Source organism: Artibeus jamaicensis, unplaced genomic scaffold (genome assembly GCF_021234435.1).
Source record: "Artibeus jamaicensis isolate MK-2021 breed Jamaican fruit bat unplaced genomic scaffold, CSHL_Jam_final scaffold_1019, whole genome shotgun sequence".
NCBI lineage: Eukaryota > Metazoa > Chordata > Mammalia > Chiroptera > Phyllostomidae > Artibeus > Artibeus jamaicensis.
The window spans coordinates 36,709,912-36,726,927 of record NW_026522025.1 but is presented as its reverse complement, the minus strand read 5'-3'; the positions used below and the strand labels follow the sequence as shown (position 1 = coordinate 36,726,927).

The following is a 17,016-nucleotide window of genomic DNA, read 5'->3' as shown; positions in this document are numbered from 1 at the left end:
ACCCTTTTTTTGATTGGGCTTCCTTTGTCTTACTGCTTGGAGGCATTCCTTATAAACTGTAGATATTATTAATTCATCATTTATTATATATTTCAAATAACTTCTCCCTGTCTGAGGCTGCTTCATCATTTTATGATATCTTTTCATATGCAGATCTTTTTTAATTTTAATGTGGTCATCACTCTCCATAATTTGAGCTGTCTGTGACTTATTAAAGAAATCTTTACTACTTGAGGTCATGAATGTTTTCTCTTGATATTGTCTTTCTGAAAAAATTTACTTACTGATTTTTTAGAGAGAGGAAGGAGGGGAGAGAGAAGCACTGATTTGTTGTTTCACTTATTCATACATTCATTGGTTGATTCTTTTGTGTGTCCTGAAGGGGGATCAAACCTGCAACCTTGGTGTATTGGGACGACACTCTAATCAACTGAGGCACTCAGACAGGGCTCTGATATTATCTTCTAAACATTCAAAATTTTGCCTATCATATTCAGTTATTTTAATTTGGTAAATGGGATCTAATTCATTTTAATCTATATGGATATGCAGTTATTTCAACAAAATGTATTGAATCCTTTCGCCACTGGCTTAAAATTCTCTCTGTTACACCAAATTTCCATATACGTGGTTCCATTTTGGGGGGCTCTTCTGTTTCACTAGTCAATTTGTCTTTCTCCAAGTCAACACCTCATTATAAGTCTTAATATCTAATAGGGTTAGTCATTCTACTATTTTCTTTAAAATTATGTTGGATATTTTCAGTCTTATGCATTCCCATACAATCAGCTTATCAAGCTTCATGACAAACTATAGTTTTGAACAAAATGCATTAAATTTATAGATTTGGGAGAAATCAAGAACTTTATGACATTGAAGTTTTTCACTCATGAACGTGACAAACTGGGGCTAATCTTCAGTAGTTTACACCAGGAAGTCTGTATCATATTAAAGTCTGTTAAAATATTAAAATAATTCTCTACTTGTTAGTAAACACCCATTGCTCTGAGCCTGTGCTCTTAACTGCTTCTAATAAATTTTGATAATCCACAGAGGTTAACTTTTTTTAGTCATTCCTATGGACATAATATTTTTGTTGTTATATAAGGGTGTCTGTTTTTAAAATATATTTTCTAACTGTTGTTGGTTTATGAAATCATAATTTTTATATATTAAACTTATGTACATAAACTTTGCTAAACTATTTTTGTTTTAATATTTTTTTCTGTTGATTGTTTTTCTAGATATATAACCACATTATCTATGAAATATCATGGTTTTGTTTCTTCCTTTCTCAATACTTACAGTTTTTCAGTTGCTTTTTTTTTTCTTGTCCTATGTGCTGGCTGAGATTTCCAATACTGTGGTGAACAGAAGCAGGTATAGCAGCCAAGACTTGATAGCAGCCAACTCTATCATTACCATATCCTCCCATGTATAGTGTGCACCCATATTTTTGGCCCAAACTATCAGGAAAAAATCTTTGGTTTTAAATTTTTAATTCAATGTTTTATTTATTTATATTTAGAAACAAAACTGATTATCATATTCCAGGGTATTATTTTGCATATGGATATCATTATTGTTTTCTAGAATTATGTTTTTAATGCATAAGCACAAATAAAAGAATTAAAAACACTTGTATAGATATCATTACTACTACCCATGTATAACGTGCATCCTTATTTTTCCCTCAAGAATTTGTGCAAAAAAGTGCACATTTTACACAGCAAAATACAGGTAGTCTTTATTTTTAAAGGGAATGCTTTTAGTGTGTTTCATCACACAGTAGGATATTTGCTACAGGTGTGTGGTGCACAGAAGTTCCCTTCTGCATTGTTGTCTGCATAATGGAACCACAAGATGATTAACAGAAAGAGACTAATAAATACAGAGATGATCAAGTTTAATGGCAAGGGAAAAGGAAACTTACAGAGATGGTTTTATAAAGCAGGAGATATGTTTTTCTCTCAGAAAGAGGTAGGACTTCCCAGATCCCCCAGTTTCCCATTGAAATACAGCTATGGACAATGCCCTAAAGTATTTCGCCCTTTTAATGGAGGTTTTTTTTTTTTTTAAATCTCCATTTGTCCTCTTGTTTTTGACTCCTAGAATAACTTTTTAATGTTTCTACCAGCTCTCCAGGAGCAAATAAGCAGTGCAAAACACCTTCAATACCTCATTTTTTTTCTTGAACAAATGAGTAAAACTAAGGTCAATTTCCCAGAAATAACCCTTCAGGAGATTCAAGTTTAACTGGCCTATCTGAGGTCCACTCTTAAAATCTCTATTTCTAGATTTCTAAGTTGTTGCATGAGTGTGTGCTATACTTTATCAAATACTTTTCTATATTTAGATGATCATATTTTCCACTCATTAAATCTGTTAATGTGGTGACTTGAATTAACCCATTAATTTATAATGTGGTGAATTAAATTAATGGCTATTTAGTGCTAAATTTGGCTTAATACATGCTGAATTCAGTTTGAATTTATAGACCTGTATTTATAATTTAATTTGAGCAATAATTTTCCTGTTTTATACAATCCTTGTTTTGGTATAAAAGTTATACCAGTCTTATAAAACCAAAGGCTATACTTTCTTTTTACAATGTTTGAAAGACTCCTTTTAAGAATAGACTTTTCTGTGGTAGAATTTACCTGTTAAAAGGTCAAGGCCTATCTGTGTGGCTGTGTATTTGTATGTGTATGTGTTTTTCTAGACAAATGGCTTTAAATTAATAAACCAATTTCTTTTTTAATGTATTTTATTGATTGTTATTACAGTTGTCCCATTTCCTCCCTTCATTCCCCTCCACCCTGCACACCCCTCCCCCACATTTCCCCACTTTAGTTATGTCCATGTGTCGTAAGGTCTTTAGCTTCTACATTTCCCACACTACTCTTGCCCTCCCCCTGTCTATTTTCTCCCCATTGTCTATGCTACTTATTCTCTGTACCTTCTCCCCCTCTCTCCTCCTCCCACTCCCCTGTTGCTAACCCTCCATGTGATCTCCATTTCTGTGGCTCTGCTCCTGATCTAGCTGTCCACTTAGTTTGCTTTTTGTTTTAGGCATGGTTGTTAATAACTGTGAGTTTGCTGTCCTTTCACTGTTCATCTTTTTTATCTTTTTCTTAGATAAGTCCCTTTAACATTTCATATAATAAGGGCTTGGTGATGATGAACTCCTTGAATTTGATCTTATCTGAGAAGCACTTTATCTGCCCTTCCATTCTAAATGAAAGCTTTGCTGGATAGATCAATCTTGGTTGTAGGTCTTTGGATTTCATGACTTGGAATACTTCTTTCCAGCCCCTTCTTGCCTGTGAGGTCTCTTTTGAGAAATCAGCTGATAGTCTGATGGGAACTTCTTTGTAGCTGACTGTCTCCTTACCTCTTGCTGCTTCTAGGATTCTCTCCTTCATTGTAATCTTGGCTAATGTAATGATGATGTGCCTTGGTGTATTCCTCTTTGCCAACTTTTTTGGGACTCTCTGAACTTCCTGGAAGTCTATTTCCTTTGGCAGCTTGGGGAAGTTCTCCTTCATTATTTGTTCAAATAGGTTTTCCACTTGTTTCTCTTCCTCTTCCTCTTCTGGTACCCCTATAATTTGGATGTTGGAATGTTTAAAGATGTCCTGGAGGTTCCTAAGCCTCTCATCATTTTTTTGAATTCTCGTTTTTTCATTCTTTTCTGTTTGGTGGTTTCTTTCTTCCTTCTGGTCTACTCCATTGATTTGAGTCCCAGTTTTCTTCCCATCACTATTGGTTCCCTCTGCATTTTCCTTCATTTCACTTAGTGTAGCCTTTATTTTTTCCTCTAATTTGTTACCAAAATCAATCAGTTCTGTGAGCATCCTGATCACCAGTGTATGGAACTGTGCATCTGATAGGTTGGCTATCCCTTGGTTGCTTAAAAGTATTGGCTTTGGGGCTTTGATTTGTTCTCCCATTTGAGCCATTTTTGGTCAGGTCGTGCCTGTTATGTATGGTGGGCGGAGTCTTAGGTGTTCACCAGGGTGGGGCAACCCAAGTTGGCTGGATTGTGATGCTGTATTGGGGGGTGGGGTCGGAGAGGGAGCAGTGGCGTTTTCTCCATTCTCTCTTGGATTTTGGTCCCCTTTGCCACTTCCCACAAGCAAATTGGGCCCTTCTGGTGCTGATTCGTGGGTGGGTGGGCTTTTGTACATTCTAGGCCCCCATGGGTTTCTCTAACAAACTCTCCTGTGAGGCTGGGCATCTCTCCCGGCACCTCAACCCCTACAAGTGTTTTCAATCAGAGCTTTTAGGCTTTATTTTCCAGTGTTGGGGCCCTGGGTTGCACAGTCTGTCTCGCTCCCCATTTTCTCCTCATTTATCTGTGCGCAAGTGTGTGTCCATGGTCAGCCAGCTGCTTTGCATGCCTCACTGGGTCTGCCCATTGCCACCCCACACCCGGAGTCTGCCAGCCACTGCCTGCATGCCCAGGACCGCCAACCACCTTTTCCTGTTGCGACACCTCTCCACCAGCTGCCGACTCTGCTCCTCTTACTGGTCTAGATGAATGGCTGTCAGACTTCCCTACATTTCTATTTTCTGTCAGATCTGGTTGTTTTTTGTTTCTAAATTTTTGTTGCCCTTAATTTTGGTTGTGTGAGGAGGCACAGTGTGTCTACCTACACCTCCATCTTGGCCAGAAGTGTATGTAAATATTTCTGGTAAACAATTGGTAAAGAAACCAATTTCTTTAATGGCTGTGTCCATTTAGGTTTTCTAACTTTTCTTGAGTCACTTTTGGGTGTTATGTTTTTCTTAAGAACAGCTCATTTTATCAAAGTTCTCAAATTTCTTAACCCTAATTTTATATAGTAATGTCTGGTATGTTTGTAGTTATGCTAAGTTTATATCTCCTAATATTGTTTATTTGTGCCATTTTTTTTTACTAATATTGCCAAAAATTTATCTGTGTTAATAGTATTCAAAGAACCTGTTTTTGGTTTCTTTGATTTTCCTCTACTGTATTTTAATTTTTAATTGTACTAATTTCTGCTTTGTATCAAATTTAAATAATTTCTTTCTAATTTATGTTGTTTATATGTTGCTTTTCTATCTTCTTGAATTAGACTCTTAGCTCACTAATTCCAGAATGTAATCTGTATGATATTGATCCTTTATTATTGGTTAAGATTTGCTTTGTGGTCCAGTACTTAATTAATCTTTGTAAATATTTGTATGTCTTTAAATATGTTGAATATGTTCCAATTGTTGGATACAGGACTCTAGAATTGTTCATCAGATCAAAGGTCTGATTGAGTTGTTCAACTTTTCTATATCCTTATTACCTTTTTTCTATTTGATTAATTCAGTGAGAGGTAGATTTAAGTATCCGATAGTCATTGTGGATTTTTATTTTCCTTGTAGGTCTATCAGTTTTTGCTTTATTATTTGATGCTTTGTTATATGTTTTCACTTATTCATCTTTTTTGCAGGCTAGGTCCTGTTGCTAGTCCAATTCCTAGTTCATTTTGGTTCCTTAGCTTCCAATTCTGAAAATTCTTTGATGAGGCTATAATCCTGGGGAGCCTTAGTGTGATAAATAAGGATGTTTTTCACATCTGAATATACTGTAATATACTTTATTTGTAATTGTTATATATTGTAGAATCCTGTTTTAAATGATGTATTTGATCTTGATTACCCTGCATAAAGAATGGTTGGAGCGAATCAGTTGAACTTGGAGAAAGTCTGATATTACCTTCACCTAGCTAGATTTAACTTATAACCATCTCCAGCAAATCTAGGCAAAAACTGTCTTTGCTTTTATATAAAATTGTGAGTTTTGACCTTCACAGGCCTGCTTTTCTCCCCTTCTCCATGCTAATTAACAGTATTCTAGAGCTTACTCTTGGGAATGCAGGTCCTCCTAATGAACAAATTGTCAGTAAAAGAACCTTAGCAAGATGAAAATTATTTCCCTCCTTCCTGGGAGCTGCTTAGTACTATTTTGCATTGCAAAGCTAGCTCTGGTAAAGGGATAAACTGAGAATGTTTTAAAACTATCATTCCTGTTTCCTATCCAAATTGAGACTTACATAAAAATGTGTCATTCTATTTTCTCTCATACTTGTCTTCACAAATGTTATTTGTAAAAAACAACAACAAAAAAACAGAACATGGACAAAGTCTGTTGAACACTGACAGACTCAGACAGTGTTCAGTGTTCTGAACTGTCCAAGTTCAGACACTGTTGCTATAGCCTATATAATGTCACTGTCTATAGATACAGACATAGATATAGATATAGATATAGATATATAGATACAGATATAGATATAGACATAGACACAGACATAGATATATAGATACAGATATAGATATAGACATAGATATATATAGACACAGACATAGACACAGATATAGATACAGATACAGATGTAGATACAGACATAGATATACAAGTCTTGTTGTTTGTCAAAAAAAGAAAATTTGGATTTTCCTTTTCTCCCCTTATATAATCTCATGACTCCCCTTGGGTTCTATATTCAAAGAGTTTGAAAGATTTTGTTTTATTTAAAATAGCAAGTGCTATTTTTTTCCATACACTTACTTTCAACTTTGTGTACCCTTATGCTTTAATTGTGACTAAATACAAATGCTATTTTCTGTTTGTTTGGGGTTTTTTTTTTTTGCTATTTTCTGTTTTTTAATTGGCAAATTTAATACATTAATATTTATTAAGCATACTGATACATTGAAATCATTATTGTCATCTAATTTGTGCTTTCTATTTAACCCACTTTAATTCCTTCTTCTCCTTTCTTGCTTTTTTAATTGATAGTTTTCTTGTCCCCTTCTACTAGTTTGAAAATAATATATGCTATTTCTATTATTTTATTTTGTTAGAAAAAATTATTAGTATATATATGGTATATATGAATGACTTCTAATTATCTATGTACCTATAATTCTATCTTTCATGTCAAATATAACCTTTCTTTTATATTTTTCACTTCGCATCTCTCTAAGGTACATTTAAAGTAATTTTTTTGGAAAATCTGTCTTCCAACTCATAATTCCATTTAGTTTGTCTGATCTGCTATTTAACTCACCTATGGAATTTTAGATTTAAATAACTGTATCTTTCATTTCTAGAAGTTCTTTTGATCCTTTTTCAGATCTTTTTGGTTTGTCTTGATACTATCTTATTTTTTCTAATATTTTTATTCTCTCATGTATTTAATAATTCAAACATGCTTTATAGTCTCTGTTAGTTCTATTATTTGAAATTTGTAGGAGTCTGCTGCAATTAGATTCTGACTCATTAATGGTGTGCCAGTATCTTGGGTAATTTGGATTATGAACTAATCATCTCCAGGGAACTTTTTCTCTGGGAACAGGAGGAGTCTAAGTTGAGATGTATCTTCCAAAAAGGCTTTCTGCTTGCTTGTTTGTTTCTGCCAGGCTTCCTACAGAACATTACTAACCTAAGACTATTTGTAAAATATATTTTTCCCCAAGAATTCTAATATTCTGGAGGTAGCATAAATTCAATCTCCTAAATCTTTTTTAAGGCAGGCTGTAGTTCCCAATTTCCAAGGGATATTCTTTTTCTCCTATCTTGAGTCCAAACCCATACAGACAAGCCTCTATGACTTACTTTTCACTCTATACTTTTTCCCTTGATAATACCTTCTGAAATGAAAGCTTGAGTTGTGTCTGTCAGTGATTCTAAGATTTTACATATCTCAGATTCTGTCCTGAGTTCCAGACCCTAGCAACCAACAACCTACTTGAATATCTAAGGTACCACCTCAAATTCAACTAGTTTTTTTAAAAAAAATATTTTATTATGTTATTACAGTTGTCCCATTTCCCCCCTTTATTCCCCTCCACCCTGCACACCCTCTCCCTTCCACATTCCCCCCTTTAGTTCATGTCCTCATAAGTTCTTTACCTTCTGCATTTCCCATACTATTCTTGCCGTACCCCTATTTTCTCCCCACTGTCTATACTTATTCTCTGTACCTTCTCCCCCTCTGTCCTCCTCCCACTCCCCTGTTGCTAACCTTCCAAGTGATTTCCATTTCTGTGGCTCCTGATCTAGCAGTCCACTTAGTTTGCTTTTGTTTTAGGCATGGTTGTTAATAACTATGAGTTTGCTGTCCTTTCACTGTTTATATTTTTATCTTCTTTTTCTTAGATAAGTCCCTTTAACATTTCATATAATAAGGGCTTTTTCATATAATGAGTGATGATGAACTCCTTGGATTTGACCTTATCTGAGAAGCACTTTATCTGCCCTTCCATTCTAAATGAAAGATTTGCTGGATAGAGCAATCTGGGATGTAGCTCTTTGGATTTCATGACTTGGAATACTTCTTTCCAGCCCCTTCTTGCCTGTGAGATCTCTTTTGAGAAATCAGCTGACAGTCTGATGGGAACTCCTTTGTAGGTGACTGTCCCCTTATCTCTTGCTGCTTCTAGGATTCTCTCCTTCATTGTAATCTTGGCTAATGTAATGATGATGTGCCTTGGTGTATTCCTCTTTGCCAACTTTTTTGGGACTCTCTGAACTTCCTGGACTTCCTGGAAGTCTATTACCTTTGTCAGCTTGGGGAAGTTCTCCTTCATTATTTGTTCAAATAGGTTTTCCACTTGTTTCTCTCCCTCTTCCCCTTCTGGTACCCCTATAATTCGGATGTTGGAATGTTTAAAGATGTCCTGGAGGTTCCTAAGCCTCTCCTCCCTTTTCTGAATTCTTGTTTTTTCATTCTTTTCTGTTTGGTGGTTTCTTTCTTCCTTCTGGTCCACTCCATTGATTTGAGTCCCAGTTTTCTTCCCATCACTATTGGTTCCCTCTGCATTTTCTTTCATTTCACTTAGTGTAGCCTTTATTTTTTCTCTAATTTGTTACCAAAATCAATCAGTTCTGTGAGCATCCTGATCACCAGTGTATGGAACTGTGCATCTGATAGGTTGGCTATCCCTTGGTTGCTTAAAAGTATTGGCTTTGGGGCTTTGATTTGTTCTTCCATTTGGGCCATTTTTGGTCAGGTTGTGCCTGTTATGTATGATGGGCGGAGCCTTAGGTGTTCACCAGGGTGGGGCAACCCAAGTTGGCTGGATTGTGATGCTGTATATGGGGGCGGGGTCCGAGAGGGAAAAAAATGGCACTTTGCTCTGTCTTCTGTTGCACCTCAGTCCATTCCTTGCTTCCCCCAAGCAAACTGGGCCTTTCTGATGCTGATTCCTTTGTGGGTGGGCTTGTGTACATTCTAGGACCCTGTGGGTTTCTCCAACAAATTTTCTTCTGAGGGTGGGAGTCTCTTCCTGTGCCTCAACCCCCACAAGTGTTTTCAATGGGTGTTTTGAGGCTTTATTTCTCGGTGCTAGGACCCTGGGTTCCGCAATCTGTCTCACTCCCCAGTTACCTGCGCATAATAGTGGGACCGCTGCCCTGTCAGCCAGCCAGCTTGTGCACAGTGCCCCTCTTCTCAATCATCACCTTGTGGGGTCTGCCTGTTGCTACCCCACACCCGGGGTTTGCCAGCCACTGCCTGGGTGCCCAGGGTGTTCCTTGGGGTGCCTTGCACACCCAGGGTACCTTGTGTGACCAGTGTCACTGATTCCTATGCTGTGACCCCTCACCACTCACCTGCCCAACTCCGCCCTGCCTACCAGTCTGGATGAATGTGTCTATTTTAACTCCTTGGTTGCTAAACTTCCATACAGTTCAATTTTCTTTCAATTTTAGTTGTTACTTTGTTTCTAAATTGTTATTGTCCTTATTTTGGTTGTTCGGGGAGGCACAGTGTCTCTGCCTATGCCTCCATCTTGGCCAGAAATCAAATTCAACTAGTTTGAAACCAATAAAATTCATGACCTTCCCCCCAATGTAGTTCCCTTCTAGTGTTCTTTATTTCAGTGAATGGTGTGACTACTCATAGAGTTGTTTGTTCCAGAAATCAGGAGCCATTCTTGACATCTGTTTTCTCATTGCCTGACCCAACCTATCATCAACGCCTATCAATTTTACCTCTTAAATATCTCTTAAATCTACCCACTCTTCCCATCTTCACTGCTTTCAGACTAGTTTAAGCTGCCATCATCTTTACCGTGCTGGTTTCCCACATTCATTCCTCCAGTATATTCTCCACAATGAGTGAATTTAATCAAATACCAATTGAATTGTTTCTTTTTGCTGCTAGAAACTTTCATTCACTGGCTTTACATTCATGGCTCTTAAGTCTTTAATATGGTCTACTGGGCTTTGTGAGACCAAAGGTGCCTTCCTCTCAGAGCTGGACTTGTGCTATTCTCTTCTTCCCACTCTCACTTTCTATACTCCAACCACACTGGCTCTCATTGTGTTACTTAAAACCACAGCCATCTGTCTTCCCACACAGCTCTGGCACAAGCTGTTTCCTTTTTCTGGAATGTCAATTCCCCTACCTCGAACTTGGTCTAGTCAACACTTAATTCATCCTTAATGTTTTTGTTCAAACATTATTTCTTCAGTTTTCATCTCTTCTTTCAAAGTCTTTATGTTAGTTCATAACTGTATATTCATTACTGTGAATGTTTGCTTAGTGTCTGTTTTCCCCCACTGTTTTATGAGATCAGAGACCTTGTCTAGTTCTGTTCAGCACTATACCATGAGTTCTGGCATGGCCATAACACAAAGAGTGCCTAGTAAGTATTTCTTGAATGAATAAATGATCATTAAAAGTATCCTTAAAATATACATCTATTCAAATAATCTCAAAGGAGAGATGAAGGGAACAGAATTATGGACAAAACTAATGACAACTATATTGGGATCCATTATATTATTCTCTCTACTTTTCCATATGTTTGAAATTTTCTATAAAAAGATTATTCAACTTACTAAATCAAAATACTTAATTTGAGTTTGATAAGTTTGAATTTAATATTAAAAATACAGTATTGTCTCTTTAGGAAATGTGTTGAAAACTACCCTGCCTGGTTTCAGAAACTATAACTCCCCAGGGCTAAGACTGAGTAAAAACACCGTGGGACCATAAGCCACTAAGGAGACAAAGCTTATCTTCTTTGCAGGGGTGCCTGCCACCTCTGCCTACTTTACTTCACCCTGCTTTGCCCCAGGGGGATGACTGGTTAGCCAATGATGGGTAAAATTCCTGAAGGGAGGGATGACCTTCATTACAGGCTCGGTAATGAACGGGCCCTCGGGGAAGGGCTTGGGGGTTACAGAAAAAGAAAGTGATGGACCCTCGCCCCTCAGCTTTGACACAGCCTGAGTTTTCATTCTGTCTACAAGAAGCCTCCTAATCTCTTGGCTGCCTTACTTCCCCTGCCTGACTTAAGCCTGAAAGCCTTTGGATTTCATTACTTGGAATACTTCTTTTCAGTCCCTTCTTTCCTGTGAGGTCTCTTTTGAGGAATCAGCTGACAGTCTGATGGGAACTCCTTTGTAGGTGACTGTCCCCTATCTCTTGCTGCTTCTAGAATTCTTTTAAAAATTCAATGCTGGAGGTGGGTGCAGCCTTGTGCTGGAAAGGGCAGGTTCCCTAGGGTAATCGGGCCTAAGAAAGAATGCATAAAATCTTATGAAACCTACTTTGCTAATAGTAGCAAAGCATGGAGTTTGTTCCCCAAAGTTTTATGGCCCCTTAACTATCTAACCCTGTTTCAGAATAAGCCTTCAGAGTTCTTTGAATATTATCTATTGTTTGATCATTTCTTCCTGACAATGACTGATGAGCTTTATGTAAAAACCCTCTACTCCTATGCAAATTAAACCAAATAAGATCCCATTGAAGAACAGGTTCATGGACCTTCTACTTTGAGAGATTGGTCACCTTTCCTCCCTAGCAGATCATGTCTTGGTAGACTTCTTCTCATTCGTGGCAGCTGGAGGGACCTGTGGGCAGAGCCCTCCCACAGAAATAAATATTTTATTTAACTATGAAGAAATTATACTGACCTGAAGATATTTCGGTAATGGTTAATTGGACCATTTAATGCTCCAGGCTGAGAAAATACATAAATATGAGCTTCAAGATCCTCTGTTGTTAATTGAAATCCTTTTCTTCCAATGCCAGAGCTATCACTGGTCAACATGTGTTTCAAAGCCTAATATAAGTGAAAGAGAATAATTAAAACTTGTTTGTTACCTAATGATACACTAAATCTTTGGCTTTTAAAAAAGGATGATGGTCAATGTGCATTGACAACTCCTCATTCCTGCTCAAAAGAGGTTGGACACCTTGTTTACAAACACATTTTATAGATTTCCGCTTTACTGGCTTTACTTCTCATGTTCCCTTCTAATACCCCATGCACAGTTCACCTTTATGAAAAGTGTCCTGTCTTTTTGGTGCCCATTCACACTCTACAAGGCCAACCTCAACTACTATCCCAACCCCCAAGTCTTCTTCAACACTCCAGCTAATAGTGGTTCACCCGTTTACTGACAAGTTCTCCCCACAAAGTTGTGTTAACTTTTTTTGATAACCACACAGAGTAAAAAACACATTTTACATCCTGATCCAGGTCATACTTTTACATATATATATTTCTGAAACAAAGTTTTAAAGAAGTATTTCTTACCCTTATTATACTGTGCACTGCTATTTTCAATCCAATTCTGTTCTACCTTATTTTTAAAAATTCAAACTGCAAGTCACTAAATTGATTTCATGACTCACTAATGGCTTCCCCACCCACAACTTGAAAGACACTGCTCTATACCAGCATTTCTCAAAGTATGGATCTAAACCACCTGCATCAGAATTCTTGGGATTCTTGTTCAAAATGCAGATCCCTTAACCCAAAACACACTTACAAAAATATGAAATGACATATATACGAGGGGATTAACTGTAATACTGTTTGTAGTAAAAAAAGACTGCAAACAAATCAAATGTCCATCAGTGGGAGATTAGTTGAATGAACTATGGTTTAACCACACAGTGGTGTATTATGTGTTCTTAGTACTTCAAAAAAAAGTTAAAGATAATCTATATGCTGAAATGAAGTGATCTCCAGAAAATATTAAGAGGGGAAAAAAAACAACAGTGGGAAACAGTGTTTATAGGATGTTTCCTTTTGTGTAATAAGAGGGAGATAAATATATATTTTAATATGTAAATGATATATTAGAATTAATTTAACACAGTATATTATTGATTATAAATTAGTAAACCAATTAATATATTATGTTGACAATATATAAAAATACATATTAAAGAGTTTATTTTTAGAGAGGAGAAGAGAGGGAGAAAGAGAGGAAGAGAAACATCAATGTGTGGTTGCCTCTGGAGTGCCCCCTACTGGGGACCTGACTCACAAACCAGGTGTTTGCCCTAGACTGATAATCAAATCCAATGAGCCACACCAACCAAGGCATTTGCTTATATTTTACAAAGAAAAAATAAAAAGATGAAATAACTAATTAAAATGTTTTTTTTGTGGGACAGGGAAGAAATAGAGAAGACAGAGGAAACATATGTAAGTGGACCTCTCTGATGTACCTTGTTTTAGAGTTTTGACTTGAAACCATATCAATGTTTCATATAAAATCATAGAAGTTACGTAAAAACACTGAAGTCATAAATTTGCTTTGGAAATATGAGTAAGAACTCATGATTATGTGTCCAAATTTGATCCAATGGAAAGATCTAGAAGCAATGAAAACCCAGTAAAATAATAATCACCTGGACACCCAGAGTGTGGCCTCTAAATACCATTTCCTACTAAAAGAAGCCAAAGTTCCTTTGCTAAATGATGTGGGGCAGAAAATAAAAGATAAACCTAGGTCATTAAAGAAGCAAGCTATCACTGACAAAAGGGCTTTTGTCGAAAGGACACAAGAGTCAACCTGAAAAGGTTTCCACTTTCCTAATATGGGATAATTTGGGCACCAAAAAGAATAATGACTGTAATTGATGGGTACATATTAAATTTTTTTTTAAGTCATGAGCTCACAATGATATGAAAAAAAGTCGTCATTTCTAAGGTACCAACTCATTACTCTGGGAAGTTGTTTAATAGAAGAAAAGAAGCATTTGTCCTAACATTCTTGTGTGAACTGTATTTCAGAATAACCAAATAGTGCATGGGCAAAATTCTTCTTTATAGAAGAATTCCAGTCAATAAAAGCAGAAAGAATGACACAATTTGAAAATCACCATTTTGCACACCCTAATGAAATAATAGGCCTAGCCAATGATAATGAAATGGTGCTAAAATTATTTGGTAAAAGGTTGTTAGGAGATTTTTAGACAGGCATGCTTACTTTGTTTTAGGGTTTTGTTTACTACCCAGGGCCTCCACTTCGGCTGCTGTCCAACTCTCTGCCCTGGCATTCATATTCCCTTATCTCCCCATGGAATTTTCTCTAAAGAGAGGTATGCCTAGGGGAACAGGCTCTCAAAACAACTGAACGACAGCCAGGCACTCAAATATATAAACACAGATTTGAAAAGTAAGTAAACCTATAGATGAGGCCTTAGAAGCATTTATTAAGTTTTAGTATTTGTCTATTTTTCTTTGTTAAGTATGGACTTTAATTTAAAATAGTTCCTTTTTTGCATAGGAGGAAATGCCTAACACAGTACATAGCATGTAACACATATACATTAAATAAGTTTAAAGCAAACAAAAAAACCATAGTGGATCAGTTCTTTTATTAGTGCTTCAGTCTATCTTTATTTTTAACTTCCTAATTTTGTCTTCTCTTGGGGCACTGGTTTTTTTTTTTTTAATTGAGATATAATTGACTTACAACATTAGTATTAGTTTCAGGAATTTAGCATAATGATTTGGTATTGTATATATTGCAAAATGATCACCACAATAAGTACTAGTTAACATCCATCAACTCTGTTTGACTTACCTTGAAATCATTTACTGAGAATATAAATTCTGGGAACCACGGTATTTGGAAGAAGTAATAATAGCTGGATTTGAACAGCTGAGCCGGGTGTCGTAAAATGTATTCTGAAATTAAAATGCCATGTTAGACCTTATCCAAGGAGTATAAATTACTTACTATTGAAAGAACTTTTTAAAGGAAATTTCACCTTTGAGATAATCCCATGAAAGAATCTATAAATAGGATTTCTGTGTATTTCTCTTTGGAACAATTTCTATGTTCTTATAGTTTATTATGGGTATTTCTGGTATTAAGAAAATTTATAGCACTTTAAATAAAAAGAAAGTTCCACTTTATAAAATCTTGAGTAGAAAGGAACAGGAAACCCAAACACACTGCTGTCCTTTAAGATCCGACTAGTGACCTAACACTTTTCCTAGGGATACATAGGGAGATAACATTCTATTGTTCAAAAGGTTTTCCTTATTGGTTGATTTGAATACCTTATGTATTTGACTTCAACAGAAAACAAAGTGTTTTTTGTACATTTACTCGTGTATCCAGAGAATTCATTCATTCAATTAATATTTGAATATCTACTGTGTTTGAGGAAGTTTGGCTGTGAACAAGGCAAAAGATGTTCTCATTAACTTATAAATGAGTAATGAATACTTAAAAGATCATCTTGATAGCAATAATGCCATAAAGGAAACAAAACAAGGAAATCCAAGTAAGAGTGATGGCTGGGTGATATGAAGGGACAAGTTTTTTTTTTAATTTTTAATTTTATTTTTTTCTAATATATTTTATTAATTATGCCATTACAGTTGTTTTATTCCCCCCTTCATTCCCCTCCACCATGCACACCCCTCCCCCACCATTCCCCCCCTTTAGTTTATGACCACGTGTCTCAAGTTCTCTTTAGATTCTATATTTCCCATACTTTTCTTGTCCTCCCCCCTATCTATTTTCTACCTACCATCTATGCTACTTATTTTCTGTACCTTCTCCCCTCTTCTCCTTCTCCCACTCCCCTGTTGCTAACCCTCCATGTGATCTTCATTTCTATGGTTCTGCTGCTGATCTAGCTGTCCTCTTAGTGTGCTTTTGTTTTAGGTGTGGTTGTTAATAACTGTGAGTTTGCTGTCCTGTCACTGTCCATATTTTTTATCTTCTTCTTCTTAGGTAAGTCCCTTTAACATTTCATGTAATAAGGGCTTGGTGATGATGAACTTCTTGAGAAGGGACAAGTATTTAACAGACGTTGTCAGAATAGGCTTCTCTAGGCTGAGCCCTGAATGGTAAGAAAATATCAGCCATGCAAAGATCTAAGAAGAGCATGTTGGAACAGAAATTCCTGGGCCTGGCACACTCAAGAAGCAGAAAGAGGCTAATGTGGCTGGTGTACAGTGAATGAGAAGGGGAAGTGGCATGAAGTGAGTCAGAAAGAAAAGCAGAAGCTTGGTCAGATAGGGCCAAATGATGAGGATTTAAAGTGCCTTGGGAAGACACTCAAGTTTTAAACTGAAAAGTAATGAAATCATACATATTAAATGTGCATATTCTCAGGTAAGTGGAACATTGTCATCATTGGGTAATCATTGGTGACATCATTGTCACCATGTTGAACCGACTAGAGTTGAACCTATTGTTGATAAAATAGTTTCAGAAATATTCCAAGTATGCTTTTGCTGAAATGACCAATTACAGTTTGTCCAAAATAGCATTTACTCTGTGGTCCTGATCAATTGAGCAAGCATGTAGCATGACTTCTGTTGACTAATGGAACTGAGAAAAACATGATGTCTCTCAGTGTGATATTTGAATCCTAAGCATCCATCCTATTGCCTCAACAGAGATAGGGCAGATGGATATGTATCTAAAATTCAACTCTTACACTTACAATATTTAGGCAATCATGGTCCCTTTCTCCCTTAATTGCTCAATTTTGAGGAAGAAACAGAAAAATGTTGTATTGACAATTTTTTAAGATTTTATTTATTTATTTTTAGACAGAGAAAGGGAGGGAGAAAGAGAGACAGAGGAACATCAATGTGTGGTTGCCTCTTGTGTGGCCCCCACTGGGGACCTGGCCCCCAACCCAGGCATGTGCCCTGACTGGGAATTGAACCTGCACTCAATCCACTCAGCCAGGGCTGCTTTGAATTTTTTTTCCC

The 17,016-nt window shown here is 36.6% G+C and overlaps 1 protein-coding gene across 1 annotated transcript in view; it reads right to left on the bottom strand.

The window, feature by feature from the left end:
• The window catches only part of EPHX4 (epoxide hydrolase 4), a 49,085-nt gene that overhangs the window by 4,388 nt on the left and 27,681 nt on the right, over window positions 1–17,016 (bottom strand). The window contains exons 5-6 of the mRNA XM_037154433.2: window positions 14,861–14,964; window positions 11,948–12,096 (exon numbers count right to left, since the gene is read on the bottom strand). Of these exons, the coding sequence (XP_037010328.2) occupies window positions 11,948–12,096; window positions 14,861–14,964 (253 nt within the window). The remainder of the gene's footprint in view (window positions 1–11,947; window positions 12,097–14,860; window positions 14,965–17,016) is intronic.